The sequence below is a fragment of the Garra rufa genome, chromosome 24, assembly GCF_049309525.1.
Source record: "Garra rufa chromosome 24, GarRuf1.0, whole genome shotgun sequence".
Lineage (NCBI taxonomy): Eukaryota > Metazoa > Chordata > Actinopteri > Cypriniformes > Cyprinidae > Garra > Garra rufa.
The window spans coordinates 18,736,225-18,762,513 of NC_133384.1; the positions used below are offsets into that span (position 1 = coordinate 18,736,225).

A 26,289-nucleotide genomic window follows, 5' to 3' on the forward strand; every position below is an offset into this window, starting at 1 on the left:
GAGTTCAAACTCGCGGGCACCATAGAAGTCCATTATATGGAGAGAAATCCTGAAATGTTTTCTTCAAAAAACATAATTTCTTTCGACTAAAGAAAGAAAGACATGAACATCTTGGATGACAAGTGGATGAGTAAATCATGTGTAAATATTTGTTCTGGAAGTGAACTTCTCCTTTAAGACTGGTTAATGCTAATTTGGTTCTAAGTGAGCTGGCAGACTTAAGATTGTTCTCGCATACTACATTTTACGTTAGACAGATTTATAGGGATATTTCATCCCAAAAATGAAATTTCTGTTCTTAATTACTCACCCTTATGTTGTTCCAAATCTGTAAGACCTTCATTCATCTTTAAAACAGAAATTATAACAGAACCGCAAGACATTTTAACAATGTCCTTACTTCCGTTTTAGTCCTTGAACATGGTAATTGCATTGCTGTCTGTTTAGGGTCAGAAAGCTTTAAGATTTCATTAGAAATATCTTCATTTGTGATTTGAAGATGAAGGTCTTAAGGGTTTGGAATGGCATGAGGGTGAGTAATTAATGACAGAATTGTCATTTTGAAAGGGATAGTTCAGCCAAAAATGAAAATTCTGTCATTATTTTCTCACCCCTACTAGAGTCCCATTACATTCTATGACCTTCTCCTGCTCTTTTGCTCACACTTACAGGGCAGACAGCACTGTCTAAACGTAAACACTGGCTTGGAAGGTAAATGGTGTAGTCTGGTTCCTGTGGGCAGCCCTTGTCTCACCACCACTTCTGGGCTTAAATGGAACTTGGGTAAGTCGTGCGCCTGTAGGCCACAGGTCTGTCCACCCACTCAAAAACCAAACACACACACATGGACATCCCAGAGGACCGTCTCCCAGTCTGCACCATCCTCTGTGCTCTATTTACATGGCCTGTCCTAGATAGGAGACATTCATTACCCCTGACAGCTCAAATCTCCAGCAAACTCCCACTGATGTTACAGTTGATGCAGTTTGTCAGGCCTAGATTTAGAAAGGGGCTCACATTTACATCATTGTACTTTAGCTTCTCAACAGCATTTGCTTTGGAATTGTTCATTTCGTTTCATTAAATAAAATGCTATTTATATATTTCCTCTTGGAGTTGACCATTGAGAAGCTCTCAGATTAAACAAAAGAAAAGAAAACAAACAGGAAAACTGTTTTGAGGACATTTGGTTTAGTACTGTGTACTGTGCAATCCATCTTCACAATGCTAGACAGTTTTTGCTTCCTTTTTATAATTGGTTCAAAAGAACATGGAGGCTTTTTATGCTTTTCTGATATTAATGTGAAAAGATCACTAAAATCTTTCATTGTTCAGACAAACAAATGGTTTTAAGAAACTACTCACTTCCCCTTTAAGGACCAACTTTGGCTTTTTCTTTGAAACTGAATCAAACTTTGGTCATCTAAAAGCTTGTCTTTAGTGGTTATGAAGGGTTGTATCTCTGAGTGGGTGAAAGTGGGCCGCCTCCTACGTGCATTAAATGTTAAAGGTATGCCAAACGACTGCTCTGACTGAAGACATTAGAAGGAATAGTAATGTAGCCCAACTGTTTGCCTTTGATCTGCTAATGCGAGCTGTCAACGAGAATAATCTCCAGCAAGTTTTCTGCGGAGGCCGGGGCTCGTCGTGAAAAAGCAAGCGCCCCTCCTCCTGTTAAATCCTGCAGAGGGCACAGGGGGTGTTGTTGCGGTGGGACTGAAGTGACAGATACATGACTGAAAAGTTTAGCATTAATGTGTCAGTGGCCTGCCGTTTCTGCAATAGGAGGATTTTTTTAGCCGATTTTGATGGCTCTGGACTATGACCTTTGACTTTGACTTTAAAACAAACAGCTTAAATAAGCTTAGTGAAGTAGAGGTTTTGAAGAAGTTGGCATGCTGTCAGTCAAACATATTTATGAGAAGAAAAAAAAAAAAGCCTTTAAAGGGGACATATCATAAAAAAACTGACTTTTTAATTGGGTCTATAGTGCTATAATCAGGTCCCAGAAAACATAAAAAAAGGACAACCCAGTAGCTTTGTTTTGCTAAACCTTTCTCTGCAAGAATGTCAAAAAACGAGGCACTCAGATTGTGCTCCCCTAGTGATGTAAGAAAGGGATCTTATTATATATTACCGCCTCTTAATCTGCACATTTCCACCTATGCGCTGCCATTATGTTTTTGCGATTTCTTCACAGACATAACCAACTGTGTTTTTGTAACTCGTGTGTTTTTAACATAAACTTGTGTGTATCTGACAGTTTAAGTGCAATAAGCAGGGTTCGTACAAGGTGCTTAAAGTGCTTGAAGTACTTCAATTTGACTTTTTGAAATTTGAATTTGAAACCCTTGAACCCTGAACAATATTCCTGAAGAGGTACTTGAAAAGTGTTTCAATTATTGAAAGACAATGTATAAAATATGTGCGTTAAAAAAAATATGTTGTACCATTTTCGCTTATTTCAGTTAATGTCAGAAATCTTGCAGGCTAAGCCAGTAGAAGTACTGACAATGGCTAAACATGGCTAAAAACGTTAAAAGAGGAACAGATGAACCAAATCAATTGAGTCATTTATGCTGGAACTGCTCCAATTGATTCAAACTCGTGACTTTGATCGTTCATTCCAAACGATTCATTAGCAAAAACCAGATGGAATTAAAAGAGCTATTCATTTTCAAATTTGACTTCATTGATACTTCATATTGCGTATTGCGAATCATTTGATTCAGATCAGAACAGGTTCTTAAATCATTTCACGAATTGAATGATTCAAAGCAAATGGTTTGCGTTGCACGCTCCGCGAGCTTCGAAGCGCGCGTCGCAAATCATTTGAGTCAGATTAGGACTTCTGTGCGGGTTCACAAAGCATTTAATTCAGTTCTGTACTTCAGAACACATATGGCAAATCATTTGTTTAAGATAATGAAATATGTGCTTATTGAAAAAATTTTACTCTTATCAATCATACCTTTTTCGCTTATTTCAGTTATAGTCTATAGTCTATAGAAAAACTAGCGAGCTAAGCCAGTAGTAGTAGTGCTGACAATGTTGTGTAAACATGGCTGAAGACACGAAAAGAGGAACTGATGAACTAAATCAATTGAGTCATTTATGCTGGAACCACTCTGATTGATTCAAACTCATGACTTTGATCGTTCATTCCAAGCAATTCAAAAACCAGATGAATTTTGAATTTTGACATTGCTTGTAACGATTTTAAAAAGCACATAGTGATGGGTGAAATAGAGATTTTCGAAACTCTGAATTAAACCAGTTAAACCATTGCGTTGCAAAATGATTCACTGTTTCGAAGTGCTCCAATCGATCGCATATCTGGAATCATTTGATTTAGATTGGGACTTTGAAGAGGGTTTGCGAAACATATGACTTAAATCGGGACTTCATATTGCATAGTACAAATCATTTGATTCAAATCAGAACTTCGGAGCGCGTATTGTGAATCATTTGATTTAGATTGGGACTCCATATTGCATAGCGAATCCTTTGATTTTGATCGGAAGTTTGCATAATGCGAATCATTTGATTCAAATCAGAACTTTGGAGCACGTATTGTGAATCATTTGATTTAGATCAGAATGGGTTTGTAAATCATTTTGCGAATTGAATGATTCAAAGCAAATGACATGTTCTGCGAGCTTCGGAGCATGGATCACAAATCATTTGCTTTGAATGAGATCTGGACACTGGTGCAAGTTCACAAATCATTTGATTCAGTTCGGTACTTCGGAGCATTTGTGGCAAATCATTTGTTTCAGATCAGGTTTTCGGAGTGATTTCCCAAATCTTTTTTTCAGTTTTTTTTTTCTTAAACAGTAGAAAACATCTAACTACTAAGGAAGTGCAGTTCTAAAAACAAAACAAAGAAAAAAGGAAGAAAGTATACACCAACCACAAATAATTTTAAGAAAATGAACCACGGTTTTTCTATTGTGTAATGCTTTAGTAGTGATACTTTGCATGCGCTTTACCTTATTTTTGCCTTTTTTTAGTATATTTTCATTCATCTATTTATCTTTTTCAGAATTGGAAAGAGAAGACATTGTTTAACAAATAAGATCGCTGATTAAAGTTTTTGGAAATCTAAAAAGTCCTTGAAAATCCTGGAGTTTTATTTTACAGTATCTGCACGAACCCTGAATAAGACATGAAAGAGAACTTAGTTTAGTACTCACATGCCGTGTGACAGCCACTTTCTGTGCGCGTGCTTTGAATGAGTGCGCTCAGAACATCTTTTGTCAGACGGGTATAAGAGGTATAAGCTGTAAAAGCACAGCGCTATTCTGGAAAAGAAGGCGGGGAGCAACAGCTCATTAGCATTTAAAGAGAAATGCGTGAAAACAGCATGTTTCTGCTTCTATTCAAAATAGCCATTTTCAAAATGATATAATCAATGATCTGTGGGGTATTTTGTGATGAAACTTCACAGACACATTCTGGGAAGACCTGAGACTTATTATATCTTGTAAAATGGGGAATAATAGGTGGTCTTTAATAGATGAGCAACACATAACATAATATCTATGAATGAAATAATAATTGTAATATTTTTAAATTAGTAAAAAATTATTAATAACACTGACTGTTCTACAAACATGTGACATTTTCAAAGTAAAACTGATGAAAGCTGCATGACAACTCAGACAGCACTTATTCCCATACGCACTTTGAAAAAGAACAAGTAATGAACACAAAAAAAATGATATAACATGCATATTTGTTGCATCTCTCGATGCTGTGTTTATTAGTCTCGTTTTGTCTCATTACACTCAGCTCTTGCCCAGACTCCCTTGAGTTTTGAGTGTGATAACTAGAGAAACATTTTCTGAGAGATAAACTACCAGTAATCACTTTTGTAATTTCCTGTACGAGTGTAAATAATTCTGCCTTTGGGGTTTTTGAAATATCTAGTATAATGAAGACCAGTTTCTGGGTAGGTCCTCTTTTTGATATGTAACAGCAAATATAATAGAAATGTGTCACAGAAAATCATTTCTTTTCATTTTAGCAGATTATTAGTTTTTGAAAATGCAGTTTTAGTCGCTGACTATGGATGCATTTATAAGCAGGAATGAGCTTTATTAAACATTAATAACTAGTTAATACTTACACAATAAGAAGTATTGTGAAGTTAATGATGCAAACCAGCAAATATTTCATGGGTTATTCATAACCACAAAAGTATTTACTTACACATTAGTGAATGTTTCCAAATAACAAGTGAAGTATGAGCTTATCTTCTCACAATAGCCTGAGGCTGACACACAGTTAAGTTCGGCGTAAGAGAATTCCACATGTTTTGACTGGAGTTACTCTATCCAGTGCCTCCTCCTGGGAGAAAGACCTGCCAGGACACTTAACCTTAAGCAACTTACCACCAGCAGCTAGATGACACTTATAACCCTCATAAACAGCCCTCATACACACACATAAGGCATGGCAGATGTGTGTACGTTGAGAAGAGTTCCTGAGTATGTGTTTATAAACCTTTGGGAATATATTAATGAATGCATAACGGAAAAAATGCCAGGGTGAGGTAACCATGATGAGCTGCCAAGGAGAAAGCACCACAACTCATGGCTTGTGTATATGTATTACAGTTATTTGAGATAACAAGCCATGCAATGTTCAGGGCATGACTACTCTTTTCTCTGTCAGTGTTGACCTGCTCCTACTCAGACTGAAATCCGAGAGCTTACAGTGTTACATTTGCCACTGAATGTAGAATTAAAAGGCTGTTGACCTTGATGCTCAGTCCACGGGAAAGACAAATTAATTAATTTAGCCATTAGCCATATTTACTTCTGTAATATTTACTGCATTTATGATGCAAAAATATTGAATGGGAATATTTAGCTCAGTTTGTTTGGCCCTGTTTGTGTTTATGTTATTGCAAAAGAACTACATCAGGTTCTCCATTTAGTGGATTTTCTGCACGGACTTGGTAAACTTGGTGTTTGGGAAAGTTTGAGTTTGCTGTCTAATTTCATGTTGTTGCATCTTCTATGAGCTTTGTGGCTAGGGAAATACACAAGCCCTTGTGATTTTGAATTCAATTAGTGTTTTAGCTCAAAGCATGGTGACTTATGGAGACGTGTAAATAATTGCTAATTAGAATTCTTAACTGCATTAGTTCTATTTAATGCTTTTAATGAAGTCTGTTCTAAGTTGTTGTGTTCAGTGATTAATGTTCACTTGTAGTGTTGTAATATAGCTTTTGGTCAATTGATAGAAAAAAGTAGCTTGTTGGAAAAACTGCAGATGTATGAAAGGTGTAGACAATCAAGGTAACGAGGGGGAAGTCCAAATATGGGCAACAGGGGAAACCAATACAAACTGAACAATAGGGGGAGACAAAGGAAGAAACCAAAACATAGGAACCACAGGGGGGAAAACACTAGGACAACACTGACAAAACAGTCCATAACCTGACACACTGTAATACTACTGTATGCCAATCAGGTTAATGTTAGCGTTTACTGCTAATGCTAACTCTTGTTGCCATTGCTTGTTTGCGCTTGTGTTTCTGGGAGGTTTTTTCACCTCGTCGTGTAAAGTTATTGAAAGTTTTGTTGAATTTGCGCAATTTATGAGAAGAAAAAACAACACATTAGACTTAAAAATGTTGGGTTGTCTACAAATAGGACACACATGACAAGTACTGGGGGTAACTTTTTACAAGTAACTAGTAAAGTAATGCATTACTTTAGAAATTTACAAGAAAAATCTGAGTTACTTTTTCAAATACAAGTAATGTGAGTTACAGAATCATATTACTTTTTTCAAGTAACTAGTAAAGTAATGCATTACTTTCAAATTTACAAGAAATATCTGAGTTACTTTTTCAAATACAAGTAATTTGAGTTACATAATCCGATTACTTTTTTCAGGTAACTAGTAAAGTAATGCATTGCATTTAAATTTACAAGATATCAGAGTTACTTTTTCAAATACAAGTAATTTGAGTTACATAATCAGATTACTTTTTCAGGTAACGAGTAATGTATTACTTTCAAATGTACAAGAAAATATCTTGAGTTACTTTTTCAAATACAAGTAATGTGAGTTACGGAATCAGATTACTTTTTTCAGGTAACTAGTAAAGTAATGCATTACTTTCAAATTTACAAGAAAATATCTGAGTTACTTTTTCAGATACAAATAATGTGAGTTATGTAATCAGATAACTTTTTTCAAGTAACTAGTGAAGTAACACATTACTTTTAAATTTACAAGAACATATCTAAGCAACTTTTTCAATTAAAAAAATGCAAGTTATATAATCAGATTACCTTTTTTAAGTACCTAGTAAAGTAATGCATTGTAAATTTACAAGAAAATATCTGAGTTACTTTTTCAAATACAAGTAATGCGAGTTACATTATCAGATTACTTTTTTCAAGTAACTAGTAAAGTAACATTACTTTTAAATTTACAAGAAAATATCGAAGCTACTTTTTCAAATACAAATAATGTGGGTTATGTAATGAGATCACTTTTTTCAAGTAACTAGTAAAGTAACGCATTACTTGTAAATTTACAAGAAAATATCAGAGTTACTTTTTCTAATACAAAAATGCAAATTATGTAATGAAAAAGTAATCTTAAGTAACTTTTAAGTTAATGCATTACTTTAAAATTTACAAAAAAATGTTACTTTTCAAATACAAATAATGTGAGTTACATAACCAGATTACTTCTTAAAAGCATCTAGTAAAGTAACGCATTACTTTTAAATTTACAAGAAAATATCTAAGTTTCTTTTTCATATACAAATAATGCAAGTTATGTAATCTGATTACATTTTTCAAGTAACTAGTAATTTAACACATTACTTTTAAACGTACAAGAAATTATCTGTTACTTTTTCAAATACAAATAATGCAATTTTTGTAATCAGATTACCTAACTAGTAACTAGTAAAGTAACGCATTACTTTTCAAGAGTTACAAGAAATTCAAGAAAGGGCCTTTACAGTTGCCAAAAATGTAACCTTTTGGCTTTTGTTATCAAAAATTAACAACCAATCCCAGCTCAGGTGACAAAAAGTAATGCAAAAGTAACATAATGCACTACTTTTTATAAAAAGTAAGGAAGTAATGTAATTAGTTACTTTTATGGAGTAACACAATATTGTGAAATTTCTTTAAAATTACATTTCCACAACACTGCGCATAACTGAAAATACATCCAATAGAAAAGTTCACATTCATCATTTACAGCCAATCAGAATCCATCCCATATATATAATATACTATATATAGATAATGTAGTTTTAATATAGTTATTAGTTATCTATCTTAATGTGAAAGGGCTGTTGAACTGGTTACTAAAAACTGATCAATTTAATGAAATCCTTAACTATTTGCAAGCTATGCATAATTGTTTTGAAACAAGATCTTAAAAGAAAACAGATTTAGTTTGACAAGTAAATGATTTGTTACTCAGTGGAAGCATTTCGGTCGCAGCTGAGTCGTTCATTCAGAGCTTCTAGCTTTAGTGTTGTTCTCTAGTGGACATTGGGGTTAGAACCTCATAGTGGCGTTCATTCAAACCTTTTGATTCAGCTTTTGCAGTGCGAGCCAGGATATTGCTTCCCACCTCTTCAGCATCACCTCTACAGATGATGGCACTTGCAACAGAAGCCCTGCTAACCCCAGATTACGACACATCCAGCACCGAGCGATGCTGTAGAGACCCTTCAGCTGAAATGGTCAAGGCTCCTGCTGCTTTACTGGATAGAATTTTTGTGTCTGTTGAAAAGCATGCTTTGTTTGAGAGACGTCATTGAAGACAGTGTCTTCCCAGAGGTTATGGGTAATTCATTAAAGGCTGTTTAATGGACGCCCGCTGTGGCCCTGAGTGATTTAGAACCTCAGACTCTCATTCTTGGTAATAGCAGCAGAATGGGATGACTTTACGGCCCATTACTATTCTGCTCCCTTGATATTGCTCTAGGGGTAGATATCAAGGCCAAATATTAAAGTTAGTCATCAGGCCAGGCAAGGAGCTGCATTTCGAGAGGGTAATCACGGCAGCATTTTCATTTTTGACAAGAACTTTGTAGAGCACTTAAAGGGAGTCTCGCTAGCACCTGAAGAGACCTATAAAAAATTATACCAGCTCAGTCATGTAATGCTGCATGTAATGTTCAAATTCACTTTGATGAGCTTTTGAAAATGGCTGCAGACCTTGCAGACCTCCAGATCATTAAAATTAAGTGACTGCGTTTAGAGTTTTGCTTGACATTTTGTCACTGTTTTGTTGTTTAGTGTTCTTTTTAACTTCTTGAATACTGAAAAAAAGAATTGTGAAGCTGCTTTGAAACTATAGCTTGCAAAGACAATTAAAGTGACTAAAACTGATTATTATATATGTTAAAATAGTACATTTAAATATATATAATATACATGTATCAAAAAGTAATTATTTTGGAAATAATTATAATCTTATCTTTAAATTAAAAAATTTAAATAAAAACTAAAACCCTTTAACATTAAATCAATTATTCATTTGTTTGATTCTGTTCATTTTCATGAACTTTTGGATGAACCGATTCACTTGAATGAATCAAACTTGTCACTGGAACAGCTATCCTTTTTTTGAAATGTAGTAAAGTTGTTAGTTTTGCTACTTTGAATTTGTTCAAGGCCCAAAATCACAATGTTAGCCTTTACTGCTAGCTTTCCCCTTGACATTGTTAGGCTGTATTTGTATTTATTAAGGGAGGATTAAAGTGGAGGCAGAAAATGAAGGAATGCTGACAGACTTCCTTCTGTGCGTGTGAATCTTTAAAGGACGTCACACTGTTTTTCTCCGAAGGCCTCAGCGTGAGTTTGTGTAACTAAGAGCTTGTACAGGATGGGCAAAGCTTAACATTTTGACCATTTGAAAGCTAATGCCACTCACTTTTTCAAGTGAAGATAATATTACTTTCCCTTTTTCCAGTCATTCAAGTGAATGAGTTGAGAGCTATTGTGTGAATAATGTCATTACTTTCCCAACAGGAAATAAAGAGACATTATGTAACTCTTTATGTAAAATTGTTGTTCACATGCTGTCCTTTGCACAACAGTAGTGATTGTCTCTGAAGGCCTTGAAGGTGGGTCAGAGTTTTATAACATACTGTAATATGCTGTTTTGCTGCGTTTAGCATATGATAGATCTGGACTGTCTTCCGGACTGAAACCGTGTTACGATACCGTAAGATAAATTACCATAAACATCTCAGCGGGGTGAAGAGAATAGTTGTCGGTGGGGTGTTTTTACAGAAGATTGGTCAATGCGAATATTTATTGTGATTACTGTGGTTAAAGCGGGGCATTTATAGCTTTGCTGTCAGATTTCAGTTATTACCATAAAGACCTCTGAAGGACAGAATCTATTTAGTGTGTGTGTTTTTTTCATCGCAGGTGGATGAAAGGACAGCTTGTCTCCTTTTTGCTCTCTCTTTTACTTGCTCTCTTTCTTGTCACCTACTCTTTCTCTCTCTGTCGTTTTGTTCTTTAGCTTCTCCCTTGGCCTCCCAGTGTCTCAAAAGAGAGAATAAAGACTGTCTGAGGGGAAGTCAAGTGAGTCTTCAACAGAAAGCATGGCTTGATTCCACTTATTACTTGGCTACTTATGATTAAGAAAATTATAAATCATTATTGAATTAACAATTATTTTTTTATGGTAGTATTATTTATTTATTCTATGGGGCTGTTGCATGCTTTAGTATGTTTGGCTGATGAATGCTCTAAAATTTATATACAGTCAAGCCCGAAATTATTCATACCCCTAGCAAATTCTGACATAAAGTTACTTTTATTCAACCAGCAAGTTTTTTTTGTTTTTTTTTTTTGACTGGAAATGACGCAGGCTTCACCCAAAATATAAGGTGATGTACAAGGGGCATCATTGTGGAAAAAAAATATTTCTCAGCTTTTATTTACATTTGAACAAAAAGAGGCATGTGCAAAATTATTCATACCCTTTGCAAACTGTCACAGTCTATGGGAAAATCCAAAGTTCCATACCATTCCAAATAGTCCAAGCTGTTCTAAAGCATCCTGATTACCCTGATTCATTGGGAACAGCTGTTTTAATCAACTCAACAGGTGAAAAACAGAAGCTTTCTGCTGTTGGTTTGTGAACAGTCATTGCTAAGACAAAGGAGCTCACTGAGGACCTGCGGATGCACATTGTGGCTGCTCACAAGTCAGGAAAGGGCTATAAGACCATATCTAAACATCTAAAAGTTTTAAAGTTCCAGTGGCTACAGTGCAAAGTATTATTAAAAAATACAAGATGTTCCGCTCTGTGAAAAATCTCAGAGGACGTGGTTGTGGACATTTCAGCACGACAACGACGCAAAACACACAGCAAAAGTGGTGAAGAAATGGTTAGCGGACAAAACATTAACGTTTTGCAGTGGTCCAGCCAGAGTCCTGACTTAAATCCAATTGAGAATCTGTGGAGGGAGCTAAAGATCAGGGTGATGGCAAGGAGACCCTCCAACCTGAAAGAGTCAAGGCTCATCACTAAAGATGAATGGGCAAAAATACCAGTGGAGACATGCAAAAAGCTGGTCAGCAATTATAGGAAGCGCTTGATTGCTGTAATAGCCAAAAAAGGCTTTTCTATTGATTATTGAGAAGGGTATGAATCATTTTGGACATACCACTTTTGTGTTCAAATGTAAATAAAAACTGAATAATAAAATATCGTCCACAATGATGCCGATGATCTCATCTTTTTAACAGCATTAAAATGGTAAAATTAATCACCTGCGTTAATACGCTAATTTTGACAGCACTGTTAGTTAGTAAGTAGGCAAGTATGTACAGTCGTGGCCAAAAGTGACACAAATATTAGTTTTCACATAGTTTGCTGCTAAACTGCTTTTAGATCTTTGTTTCAGTTGTTTCTGTGATGTACTGAAATATAATTACAAGCACTTCATACGTTTCAAAGGCTTTTATCGACAATATGACATTTATGCAAAGAGTCAGTATTTGCAGTGTTGGCCCTTCTTTTTCAGGACCTCTGCAATTCGACTGGGCATGCTCTCAATCAACTTCTGGGCCAAATCCTGACTGATAGCAACCCATTCTTTCATAATCACTTCTTGGAGTTTGTCAGAATTAGTGGGTTTTTGTTTGTCCAGCCGCCTCTTGAGGATTGACCACAAGTTCTCAATGGGATTAAGATCTGGGGAGTTTCCAGGCCATGGACCCAAAATTTCAACGTTTTGGTCTCCGAGCCACTTAGTTATCACTTTTGTCTTATGGCACGCTGCTCCATCGTGCTGGAAAATGTTCTTCACCAAACTGTTGTTGGATTGTTGGAAGAAGTTGCTGTTGGAGGGTGTTTTGGTACCATTCTTTATTCATGGCTGTGTTTTTGGGCAAAATTGTGAGTGAGCCCACTCCCTTGGATGAGAAGCAACCCCACACATGAATGGTCTCAGGATGCTTTACTGTTGGCATGACACAGGACTGATGATAGCGCTCACCTTTTCTTCTCCGGACAAGCCTTTTTGCAGATGCCCCAAACAATCGGAAAGAGGCTTCATCGGAGAATACGACTTTGCCCCAGTCCTCAGGAGTCCATTCGCCATACTTTTTGCAGAAGATCAATCTGTCCCTGATGTTTTTTTTTGGAGAGAAGCGGCTTCTTTGCTGCCCTTCTTGACACCAGGCCATCTTCCAAAAGTCTTGGCCTCACTGTGCGTGCAGATGCGCTCACACCTGCCTGCTGCCATTCCTGAGCAAGCTCTGCACTGGTGGCACTCCGATCCCGCAGCTGAATCCTCTTTAGGAGACGATCCTGGCGCTTGCTGGACTTTCTTGGACACCCTGAAGCCTTCTTAACAAGAATTGAACCTCTTTCCTTGAAGTTCTTGATGATCCTATAAATTGTTGATTTAGGTGCAATCTTAGTAGTAATATCCTTGCCTGTGAAGCCATTTTTATGCAACGCAATGACGGCTGCACGCGTTTCTTTGCAGGTCACCATGGTTAACAATGGAAGAACAATGATTTCAAGCATCACCCTCCTTTTAACATGTCAAGTCTGCCATTCTAACCCAATCAGCCTGACATAATGATCTCCAGCCTTGTGCTCGTCAACAATCTCACCTGAGTTAACAAGACGATTACTGAAATGATCTCAGCAGGTCCTTTAATGACAGCAATGAGAAGCAGTGGAAAGTTTTTTTGGGGATTAAGTTAATTTTCATGGCAAAGAAGGACTATGCAATTCATCTGATCACTCTTCATAACATTCTGGAGTATATGCAAATTGCTATTATAAAAACTAAAATCTATCAGAGGTCGCGTTAACCGAAAATTGTCTGTCATTGACGGATTTTTTTAATCAATGACGGAAAAATCTGATGGCTGTCCGTCATTTTGACAGATTACACTGCGGGTGATCTGTTGTAAATTGTAACTGTAATTCCCACCCCTGTCCAGTTGGTGGTGAGCGCGCTCAATTGTGGCAGCAGAGCACTGGATACAGTACAAAAACGAAACTGTCAGGACGAATCTTTTGCTATGCATTTGATACGCACATGCGAGCACCCAGTATACACTACAACGGTCTATCACGCCACATTAAAGAGCGCCATAACGGTATTTATTGCTTCAATTTCCTGATGAAATAGACAGAATTTGAAATCTGAGACTTTTTCATATTGAAAGTAAGACAGCAAAGAGCTTAATCGCTTATTGTGATTTATTAGATATGCGCACCTACTGTTAATTCGTTAACTGAAAACATCAAGATCCACTGAGATTTAAATATACGTAGATATTGGTGCATAAAAATAAGAATCTATTAAAATCGAGAAATCGATTTTTTTTTTTTTTAAACCAGCCCTAGCATTTTTTTTTTTTTTTTTGTAAAAAAAAATGTACTTCGGGTGTGGTGTTGAACATGAAAAGTGACACAGTTTCTGTTCATCTGTTCTCTTCATAAATAAGTGCATAAACCTATACAGTATGCTCGCCCTGTAGGTTCATGATTAAAAATGAAAATGTGAACAAAAATAAAAGCAATTAAATGTGTTATTATAATTAAAATATGAAAATTAAAATGACGGGTAATAATAGATTATGACGGAATTTTTACGACCCTGTCTGTCAAAATGACGGACAATGTTGAAGTCTAACGCAACCTCTGATATATATATATATATATATATATATATATATATATATATATATATATTGTTGAGACCTGCCTCACACATACATTTACACAAATACAGCATTTGTGTACATGACAAGAAACCCATTCTCTCACTTCTCGAGTCGCTATGTACAGCAGTTCATCTGTCACCCCGTTCTAAAGCAGAAAACATGGAGATTGTAGGTTAGAAGTCGTGAAGCTCATTCGTGTGGAATAATGGCTCTCAGATACATCTACTCCAGCTCTGGCAGATCAACCAAAGCTGGAGGGACTGACCGCAGAGAGGAAAACCATGCAAACATTAGCCATTCCTGTGTAGACAGGGGGTGCATGGCTGAAAACATTAGTATTGATGTAAGAGGGAAATTGAGACACATGGGAGCCGTCTCTGTATGTGTGCAAGTCACACGTATGAAATGAGAGAGTGTTGGGCAGGAAATAGAAGCGAAGGCCATTTACGAAAGAGGATTTATATTCCCCGCACAGATGGACACAGGAACAGCTATTCTCACGGCATGCCGCTGTGATATTTTAGCAAGACCTAAAACCTCTGTTTTTGTAGGTGGCACTAAAGATTTGCAGTACCTCCATGGTGAGAGTGTGAGATATGACAACCATACTGATAAATGATGTGTAATCAGATGCAATCAGCCAATTTTAGCAAATTTAAGCGCATGTATTTGATCATGTCTTATCCAATCAGATGTATTTGTGCGAATATCTCTAGACAAATTAAGTTTTTACGCAGATGAGTCACAGCAGATGATAACTCAGACACTACTAACTTCAAAAACATGATGAAAACCGACTCTTTAAAGAATGCATGAAAATATGCTTTCATTCTGCCTACTTCAAGTGCTGTCCTTCGTTTATCCATGCTTCATTGTGTCTCATCTGTTCAACAGAGGTTATAGGTTTATGCACACAAAAAACAGTATGAAAGCAAAATCTTGACTGTTTATTTCAACATTCAACAGCATTCTCAATCCTGAGAATCAAATCGAATTTATTCTTCTTTCAGCAATGATCATATGAGTAAATTGTTCTGTCAACTGTAGTGGCTCTATTTGTGAAAGTTCAGTTACTTTTGAGCACAAGGAAAGGCTCATTTTTCTCTCACTGGGGGTTTTAAAGGAGACATCGGATCCAGAATTCACTTTTACACGGTGTTTGCATATAAATGTATCTTAGCAGTGTGTGGACACAACCACCCTGCAATGATAGGGAGAGAAATCCATTAACTCCTTTGTTTAAAATCCCCAAAAACCTAAACAGTCTCAATTATCAAGCCGTTTTGATTTTCTGAGCAGTATGATGTCTTATTGCTCAGGCCCCGCCCACAACCACTGATGGACTGTCCTTTATTGGCATATTTCCACCCTTAGCCAGTTGAATGCTTTCCACTATTTTCTCTGCATTCGAGCAGCTGTAGCAACAACATCTCGTAAGCAATGCAGGTGTTTTGTAGTTGAATGTAAAAGTGAAAAAGTGTCTTAATTTTCTTCTGACATGAAAGCCACTGAGCACTCAGTAGATTATTTTTGTTTTTGATGGTAACGTACCACCGAATACACATAAAATGGAAGAGGGCGGGGTAAGCAGTAGCTCATTATCATTTAAAGAACCATGCACCGAAACGGGTTGCTGTGAACAGAGCTGTTTTTGACAAGGTAAAAAAGGTGTTGTTTTACACAACCATTGATGAATTTTAACCAAACTATGTGGTATTTAAAGATATTTAATGACGACCCTAAAGAATCATACCAAAATGGTAAAGGGAAAGTTACAAGGAAAGAGTTCACCTATTTTAAGTTCACCCAAAAATTTGAATTCTGTCATAAATTACTCACCCTCATGTCGTTCCAATCCCATAAGACCTTCGTTTATCTTCAGAACATAAATTAAGATATTTTTGATGAAATCTGAGAGCTTTCTGACCTTGCATAGACAGCAACGCAACTGACATGTTCAAGGCCCAGAAACATAGCAAGGACATCTTTAAAATAGTCCATTGACATCAGTGGTTCAACCGTAATTTTATGAAGCTACGAGAATACTTTTTGTGCGCAAAGAAAATAAAAAATAACACCTTTATTCAAAAATGTCTTCTTTTCTGTGTCAGTGTTAATTTCGTTGACATAATTTTCATCATAATTTTCACCAATGACATTTTTTCACTTATGAAATGAGACTATAATGAATTAAACTCGTTTTGAATTTCAAAAACTATGATGAAAATTTATTGACATTTTCGTCAATGAATGAAAACGAGATGAAAATGTTAAGGAGGGAAGATTTGGTAAGAGATTCATTGAGAATGAATCTGCTACGTAGAATATAGTCTTCATTTTCTCTCTATAGAGTCTTCATTTTCTCTCAACAAAGAGCCACTGAGGATGCAGTGGATTAGTTTTGTTTTTGATGGTAACGTGCCACCAAATACACAAAAAACTGAAGGGAGGGGTCAGTCAGGAGTAACTAATTATCATTTAAAGAGACATACACCAAAACAGGTCACTGTCATTCCAAACCCGTAAAAACCATCTTCAGGACACAAATTAAGATATTTTTGTTTAAATCTGAGAGTTTTCTGACCCTTTCTAGAAAGCAACACAACTGACACGTTCAAGGTCATGAGTCCATTTGCAGTGTTGGGCATGTTACTTTTAAAAAGTTACTAGTTACTTCTTACAAATAGTAACTGAGTTAGTAACTGAGTTACATCATTATAAAAGTAACTAATTACCAGGGAAAGTAACTATTGTGTTACTTTTTTTTAAAAAATCTTCAAATATGTTAAATAACTTGGATGCCCCCCATATTAAATATGTTAAATGAATGAAACATTGTACACTAATCTACACTATTTTGCTGAGGGAAAATGTGAGAGACACCTTCCAGGGACTAAATATCACGTTATTGGGGTCACTTCAACCCGGGGACATGAAAAACATATCGTTGCAACACTGTATAACCCTGTGGGGTCAAAGACCGTCTTGATGACTGCAAAAAGAACTAAAATACTCTGTAATATTTGATCATACAGATAAAAATATGGTATCGTTTGAAACTACATTTATTTGTGAATAGTCATAATAACAACAAATCAATGTGCTTTTGTAAAATAAAGGAAATAAACAGGGTGCGCTCTCTGCCGTCTCGGTCTCCGTCACCTCTCTTCACAAACAAGTAAATAAAACAACCTGAATCTCAGGGAATACCTGCCTCACAGACATGAGAATATATCTATAGAAAGCTTCACATATCTACTTTTACATTCAGATCGAAAACAAAAAATAAGTCAGATCGAAATAAATGTAAATCCATTAGTAATGCTGTTTATTTATAACGCTGTTATTCCAGTCACTGTCCATGTGACGTAAGTGGTTTAACAGTAATGGTATAAAGCCACGAGAATACTTTTTGTGCGCAAAGAAAACAAAAACAATGACTTTATTCAACAATTTCTTCTCTTCCGTGTCAGTCTTTGCATGTGGTGCTGCTGATGCAGGAGCCGGCATTCTCTCTCTTAGTTCATTGTCTGTATATTCTGGTTCAAATAACTCAAGCTGGGCAAAAAATTGCAAGGCATCCTCTGTCAAAATGTTATGTACAGCGTGCGTCTTTCTCTGCTTGTTAACACAATGCAGCTCATCCAGGTTCTACATCAGGTCGTGGTACTCTCATGAATGCATGGTGAACAATTTATAAAACTTGGAATTGGACTTCTTGTTGCTGCAAACGCTACTCAAAAATGTAGTAAAGTTTGTAGTTTCACAGCTTTTAAGTTACATCTTACTGTACTGAAATGTATGCTAATCACATGGTTAGCTTTTTCTGTTAACTCTTCGCTTCACATTGTTAGGCTGTATTTGTATTTGTTGAGGGAGGATTAAAGTAAAAGCAGAAAATTAACGGATGCTGACAGACTCCCTTCTGTTCCTGTGAATCTTTAAAGGACGTCACACTGTTCTTCTCAGAACGCCTCAGCGTGAGTTTGTGTAACTGAGAGCTTGTAGGATGGGCAGAGCTTGACATTTCAACCATTTGAAAGCTAATGCCACTGACTGTTTATAGTAAAAATATGAGTTTCAAAAAGAAAGAGGAAGAAAATGTTCTAAAATGTAGTGTTTAGTATCATTTATTTATTTAAATTGCACTTCCAACCTAATTTCATGATACGATTTGTATAAAAACATGGTTTTTAGAAAGTATGAACATCCACCACTAAAAAAATAACGCTCAGTCAACAGAAAACAAAAATTGGACACAAATTTCTAAAAATGCACCATTTGTCCAAATGTATATGTTTGAGAGTGTTGGTATTTCATTAGTACATTTTTTTTAAAGGAAGGAACCCTAAAATGCCTAACCTCTTATAATTTATTTGGAAAACATAAAAGAGTAGTTTAGAAGATCATCACTAGAATTTAGACTGCTCTTGTGATAGACAAGAAAACCCAGAGTTACGCTCTCTGGCTTTCATTCTTTGATGCGTCCTCTAAAAATAGTCGTATTTTGTCAATGCAGGCCAAAACAACCCAACTTCATTGATTTTAGTGTTTTGTCTGCTGAGAAAAGCTGAGGGAGGAGATAACGGAAAGGTTGGCCTTTGATACTTTATAGTGCGATCTGACCAACAGGTCCCGTTGAGACTGAGCGGACGTGTGCAGGATGTGGAGTGTTTTTTAAAAGGGTCATTTGAAGGTTTTCTTTTAGTGTCGTGGTAATAATAGGATGGTGGTAATCTCTGTTTCTGGCATGTTGGCGGTGAACCTCTTTCTGTTGCTGACTCTTTTCTTTGCTTCACAAAACACAACCCATACTTTGGGAATTGAGAAGCCGATTAAAGACGTTTCCATGGATCAAATTATGTTGATGGGTTTATAGGATTTTGGAGGTAAAGCAGGTTTGCCGTAATCACCCTACAGCTGGTTGACTTTCCAGGTCATCTGTTAAAAAGTGAGAATGAAAATTCAATATTTTCTAAATGATCAAACTGCTGCGTATACATCACTTCGGGCTGCTCATGTTGATGCTAATCTAACTGTCATAATATATATGAAAATTTATGGAGTGCAGATCAAAGTCAAACTGAGTAAAGGGGATTGTTTTTGTAATTAGTCTTCTTGCTTTTAATTTTAATTAAAAACAGCTCAATGACAAACTCTTTGGAAAATCAGTCATCTGCATAATGCATTTGAAAACGCATACTTACATGCATTTCTGGGATATTATTTTAGTTTTTAATATTGTTTCATTTATTTTAATTTGATTTCTAATTGTTTTAATGCCATTTCAGTGTAGTTTTCACTCTGTCAGTGTTAGGTTTCATTTAGTTTTATCTTTTCTTGCTTTTGTTGTTATTTATCAAGGTTATTATAGTTGACTAAAACTGAAACTAAAAAATGAAAACAATTTAACTTTTTGAAATCATTAACTGATATAAAAAAATCTAGTTACAGTGTTTCCCATTTTAATTTATTTTTAACTTTTTACTAAAATAAAACTAAAACTGAAAAAAAACTATAAATTAAAAAAACAAAAAACTATTCATATGCTAACATTACAGGAGAAGTTCACAAAAATGTACAGATAATTTACCCACCCCCTTGTCATCCAAGATGTTTATGTCTTTCTTTCTTCAGTCGTAAAGAAATTGTTTTTTGAGGGACCAATTTCAGGATTTCTCTCATATAGTGGACTTCTATGGTGGGCACAAGTTTGAACTTCCAAAATCCAGTTTCAAAGGTCTTTAAATGATCTCAGCCAAGTAAGTAGGGTCTTATCTAGCAAAGTGATTGGTTGAAAAAGACAACTCAAATGCTCGTCTTGTCTAGCTCTGCATGTACTCCCTGTATTCTAGTTCAAGACAGTTAGGGTATGTTGAAAAATCACATTTTCTTCTCCAACTTCAAAATCATCCTACATGGCCTTTTTGGCCCCTTCAAAAGGCTCTAAACGATCAAGGAAGAAGGGTCTTATCTAGCAAAAATTTGACAATTTATATACTTTGAACCTCAAATGCTTATCTTGTCTAGCTCTGCATGTACCTCCTATCTCATTTTCTCCATCAACTTCAAAATCGCTGTTTTTTCGACATAGCTTAACTGTATTGAACTGGAATACACAGTGTTCACGCAGAGCTAGACAAGATGAGCATTTGAGGTTAAAAAGTACATTTAATTTTTTTTAGAAAATAACCAATTGTTTCACTAGATAAGATCCTTCTTCCTCAAAAAATTCAGAAATATTTGCCACAAAAAACATAATTTTTTAAAGGAACACTCCACTTTTTTTGGAAATAGGCTCATTCTCCAACTCCCCCCGAGTTAATAAGTTGATTTTTTTACCGTTTTGAAATCCATTCAGCCGTTCTCCTGTTCTGGCCATATCACTTTTAGCATAGCTTAGCATAGATCATTGAATCCTATTAGACCAATAGCATCACGTTCAAAAATGTCCAACGAGTTTCCATATTTGTTGTATTTAAAACTTGACTCTTCTGTAGTTATATCGTGTACTAAGACCGGCGGAAATGCAAAGCTGCGAGTTTCTAAGCTGATAAGATTAGGAACTACACTTCCATTCTGGCGTAATAGTCAAGGAAGTTTGCTGCCGTAATATGGCCTAAGCAGGCGGAGTATTATCAGAAATGAGTTCCCAGCTAGTTTAGCATTTGTACATGTGCTGCGTGGTATTACTGCTCCTGCTTCAGCCTTATTACAGCAGCAAACATCCTTGACTATTACGCCGGAATGGGAGTGTAGTTCCTAATCTTATCAGCCTAGAAAATTGAAGCTTTGCATTTCCACCGGTCTTAGTACACGATATAACTACAGAAGAGTCAAGTTTTAAGTAGGACAAATATCGAAACTCGTTGGTCATTTTTGAACGTGATGCTATTGGTCTAATAGGATTCAATGATCTATGCTAAGCTATGCTAAAAGTGATATCGCCAGAACAGGAGAACGGCTGAATGGATTTCAAAACGGCAAAACTCAGTTTATTAACTCGGCGGGAGTTGGAGAATGAGCCTATTTCCAAAAAAAGTGGAGTGTTCCTTTAAGACTGAAGAAAGACATGAACATCTTGGATGACAAGGGGTTAAGTATATTATCTGTAAATTTTTGTTCTGGAAGTAAACTCCTTTAATAAAGATTAAAAAACACTGTAATGAATGTAATGTTCATTGTTTGCAGGGTTCATACAAGGTGCTTAAAGTGCTTTAAGTACTTGAATTTGACTTTTTAACATTTAAAGGCCTGTAAAATAGCAATATTCCTGACAAGCACTTGAATGTATCTATTAAATAAATGTTGAATTTTTTTATATGTCTTTAATATTTTTTCATGCACAAATTCACGCAATTCAAAAAACAAAATCCTTTTTTCCACTTATTTCAGTTAATAAAAACAACAAAAAAAGAATAAAACATAAAACTAGCCAGCTAAGTTTGCTGAAAACATGGCTAAAGACGCGAAAAGAGGAACAGATGAATCAACTGAGTGAGTCATTTATGCTGGAACTGCTTTGATTGATTCAAACTTGTCCCTTTGATCATTCATTTCAAGCAACTCACTAGCAAAAAAACTGATCAAATTTCAAAAGACGATTATTTTTGAATTGCAACATTGCGTGTAACAATTTTAAAAACCAAGTAGTAATGAGTGAAACTGAGTATTTTTAAAACTCCAAATCAGTTAAACCATTGCGTCGCAAAATGATTTACTGTTTCAAAGCGTTCCAATCGGATCACGTAATCATTTGATTCAGATAAGGACTTCAGATTGCGTATTGCAAAACATGTGATTTAGATCGGGACTTCGGAGTGGATTTGCAAATCATTTGATTCAGATCAGAACTTTAGAGCGGGTTCGCAAAGCATTTGATTCAGATTGAGACTTCGGTGCTGGTTTGCAAATCATTTGAATCAGTTCGGGACTTTAGAGCGTAGATCGCTAATCTTTTGTTTCAGATCAGGATTTCGGAGTGGTTTCACACATCTTTTTTTCTGTATTTTTTTTTTTTTTAATTAAAAAGTAGAAAACATGAAACCATTGAGGCAGTACACTTACAAAAACAAAATAAAGAATTTAATTTAAAAAATCCGTGGTTTTAATTTGAAAAAGAAGGCGTTGTTTGATAAGAGAGATCTCTGAGTGAAGTCCATGAAAAACCAAAAAGAAGTGCTTGAAAAGTCCTTGAAAGTCCTGGAATTTAATTTTACAGTATCTGTCCGAACCCTGTGTTTGTTCATGTTAGTTAACTAGCATTAATTAATGGAAACTTATTGTAAAGTGTTGCCTCAAAAATTAAAAAAAAAAAAAAACAGTAAGCATTAGAATAAGTAAAAGTAAAAAGCATTTATGCTTGACTTAAAATTATTTAGTTTCGTTAACTTGAGTTTAGTAAAGTTGGATATTTAAGTTATCTCAACTAATTTTATTTGCAGCAACAGTCTTTACAGCAGTTTCCTAAGTTAAGTTTTTATTTCGGTTTTCTACATGTTTTTGTTTTACTTGCTATTTGACTTCATTTTCATGAACAATAATAACACTTGTGTTCATGTTAAAATCATATTTGTTTTTCTAATTTAGGAAGGAAATGGGAAAAAGTACTTGTTCGGTCAGGGAGAAAACCATTTTAAATCGTTTTATATGAAATCATAACCTCTCCACCCAGAGCGATAATAAAAACAAATGAGCTGCCCGCTCGGGTTGCGGGGTCACGTGGGAAAACGATCAAAGATTACTAAGCGCACCTGTGTCGGTGAATCAATACTCTGTCGCTGGTAAGGCCAAATAGCTCAGAGATTTTGGTTAATGCCATTAGCTTGCATGGGCGTAGGTCAAAACAGGACAAATACTAGTTATAACTGACAAAATAAACTAACCGAAATTGCTTGTCATTATTTTGTGGCACATCAATTTGGGGGAAGGTGTCGTAGATGCAATTACTTCCCCACAAATGGTCTTCCCACTGCACAAAAAGCTTCTTTTTTGAGGTCTTGAAAGATGTCAGGTCTCTTAATGGAACAATGCCTGACAAAGCGTCCTGCTCTGCATTCTCATTTGCATATCAGAATGACTGTGAGTGGTGAAAGAGCTTCAATTCCATCAAAAGTCGGCTGACAGGTTTTGTTCAGATCAGGAGAGAGCAGACTCTCTCTCTCTGGCGCTCGTGGTACGATGACAGTAATTCAAACTGGGCTAAATGCAATCCCACATTATGCTCACTGTTAAGGTAAAGTGAGCATGACTCAGCAGGTTTTAAAGCGCACCATAACTCTGATTGTTAGAGCGTCTGGGAAGCGGGCAGAGCTTTTTAATATTAAGCTGTCAAACGGATAGCGGGGCGAATCCCCAGCAAGAATGACTTCAGAGAGACTCGTGCTTGTAGGAGTCCCAGAAGTGTCTTTTCCCATTTCGCTAATGTGCTCCTTAGCCCTGTGAGACACAACTTCGTTGCTGTGAATTTTAATGATGCTTTTAGGGGTTGGGAAATGTGTAAAGAGAAAAAAAAACTGCATCTGAGATGCTGCGAGACGGGATCAAAAAAACAATGGATGTCAAAAGTCAGTAGAGGAATCTGAGCCTGGGGCTGAAGAAAATCCTTTGAAATTACAAATACCGGCCGGTTTGCGCTTCTGTGTGCGTAAGCTTTGGAGGTGTTAGCGGTTTTGTGAGTTTAAAGAGACGGAACAGAGCCTCTTTTATCCGGTTCAAGACGTTTAAAACAATCACCCGAGTCCTGCTTTCATAAAAGCGCTTTGAATGACATTGGCAGCACTTTCTAGAGTAAATACTCGCGTCTAAGAGCTGCTTTGCAGTGCTTAAGTTTAATCATCATATATTTTAATTTCATTGTGGAAGTACGGAGGTGGTTTAGCCAAATCACATTCTTTTCATGCCTTAGTCACTGTCATTAAAAGACAGCCCTATTAAAATGACTCAGCACACATCACTTCCTGTCCTGCTTCTGGTCTTGCTTTGGTCAAATGGATGGATGTTGATTTAATGGGTGGTTCAGAATACACTTTTTTTGATGTTTTACAACAGTCACTGTGTCAGGTTGTGATTTTGACTCCTAAAATCTGTAGACTACACGTCTTTCTTTCTTCAGCCATAAAGAAATTGTTTTTTGTGGAAAACATTTCAGGAATTATCTTCATATAGCGGTTTTCAATGGTGCCTGTGAGTGTAAACGTCCAAAATACAGTATAAATGCAGCTTCAAAGGACTCTAAATCCTAGCCGAAGAATTAGGGTCTTATCTAGTGAAACGATTGGTCATTTTCAAAAAAAAAAAAATTATGTAATTTTAAACCTCAAATTCTTGTCTTGTCTAGTGCTGCATTCCGGTTCAATACAGTTAAGGCATGCTGTAAAACTCCCATCTCATTTTCTCCTCCAACTTCAAAATGGCCTACATCGCTGCAGAAGTACCGACCCAGTGTTTACAAAGTGGACATTGAAATAAGTTCAAACGCCATTTACAAAAAAGGTAAAACAGCCTGGTAGGGCGATTTTGAAGTGATGTGAGTTTTTCGACCAACCCTAACTGTCTTGAACGGGACTGCACAGAGCATGCATTTTGCATGGCAGAGCTAGACAAGATGAGCATTTGAAGTTTAAGTATATAAATTTTTATTATGTTTTCCTCGGCTGGGATAGTTTAGAGCCATTTGAAGCTGCATTGGAACTAGTGTTGTCAAAAATATCGATATTTCGATAAATATCGATACTGAAATATCCGAACGATACCAATACTAATTTCCCAAAGTATACTAGCCGAGCTGTCACTTTCACTTCTACACAAAGGCGAGTTTACAAACACCACACATGACCGCGGTGCCTGTCTCGTCTCATTCAAGTGAAGCGAATAGAAAGGAGAGCGCGGCAACCCGCGACCTGCTTTGTTTGATAAAGAGCACAGCAGGAGTGCTATCTGGAAATATTTCGGATATGAAACAAACGAACATGGAAAGCCGAAGTACACAAGCAATCCAATATGTAAGAGTTGCTACAGAGCAGTGCTAACAAAAGGCGCTAACACCACTAAAATCGCAAAGCACCTGAAAGACAGACACCCGTATCTATATAAAGAAGAACTGTGCTCATTTTAACATGACTGAATCATTAAATAAGATTGCCTATTATTGTTGCTGATATGAGTGTTGTCCCATTTTTTTTTTTTATACCGTAATTTGTTTATATAATCAGATTGAGGAATCTTAGACGAGTAAATACTTTAACTGCGGTCAAATGTAAATTAACTGCGCTTATTTAACTTTATTTAAAAAAAAAAAAAAACATTACTTAAATTCTGTTATTTGTCTTAATGTCTATCCAGTGAGCAACTGAGCATTGTTTTCGTGTGTGATGCATGCTTGTTTGCTTGCATGGATCGGTGATTATGAATCCGGCATTAAAATCTGTTCGTCAAATAATGTTAAGGTATTAACCAGCATTTATGAACGTGCAATGCATTTGTTACAGAATATTTGAATCTTTGATAACGGTAGGTAATAAAAATACAACGGATAATGTTAGCACGGTCCAATAAAAAATATTAACAGATATAACTTTGGATTTTAATTGGTTAATGTATTAGTAAATTATAGATTAAATACATTTTTAACTAAGATTAATAAATGTTTTGAAAGTATTTCTCTTTGTTTAGTCATGTTAACTAACAAATATCTTTTACCATTAACTTAAGTTCTAAGATTAGTTAGTTTAGTTAATTGTGTGGTCTAAAAAGAAAAAGTTTACGACCTACACTACCAGTTGTATTTGAACAGCAAATAAAGTTTGAAGCTCAAACTCAAATGAAGCTAAGAAGCTGAACAGGGCTGTAGCAGTGTACATATGCATATACATCATTGTCATGTTCTAGACTATATTTATCTTTAAATTAAAAAATAAATTTACCTCCTTAATATTGTGGCAGTTTTTTTCTCTGTGGTATCGAAAATAGTATCGAATATTGATATTTTTCAAGGTATCGTATCGAAGTTAGAAATTCCAGTATCTTGACAACACTAATTGGAACTGCAGTTTGGAAGTTCAAACTCGCAGGCACCATAGAA

The 26,289-nt window shown here is 36.0% G+C and overlaps 1 protein-coding gene across 1 annotated transcript in view; it reads left to right on the forward strand.

Annotated features, from left to right (window-relative positions):
- tpk1 (thiamin pyrophosphokinase 1) overlaps positions 1 to 26,289 on the forward strand; it is a 103,045-nt gene that overhangs the window by 62,925 nt on the left and 13,831 nt on the right. The window contains exon 8 of the mRNA XM_073831239.1: positions 672 to 783. Coding sequence (XP_073687340.1) covers positions 672 to 783 — 112 coding nt within the window. The remainder of the gene's footprint in view (positions 1 to 671; positions 784 to 26,289) is intronic.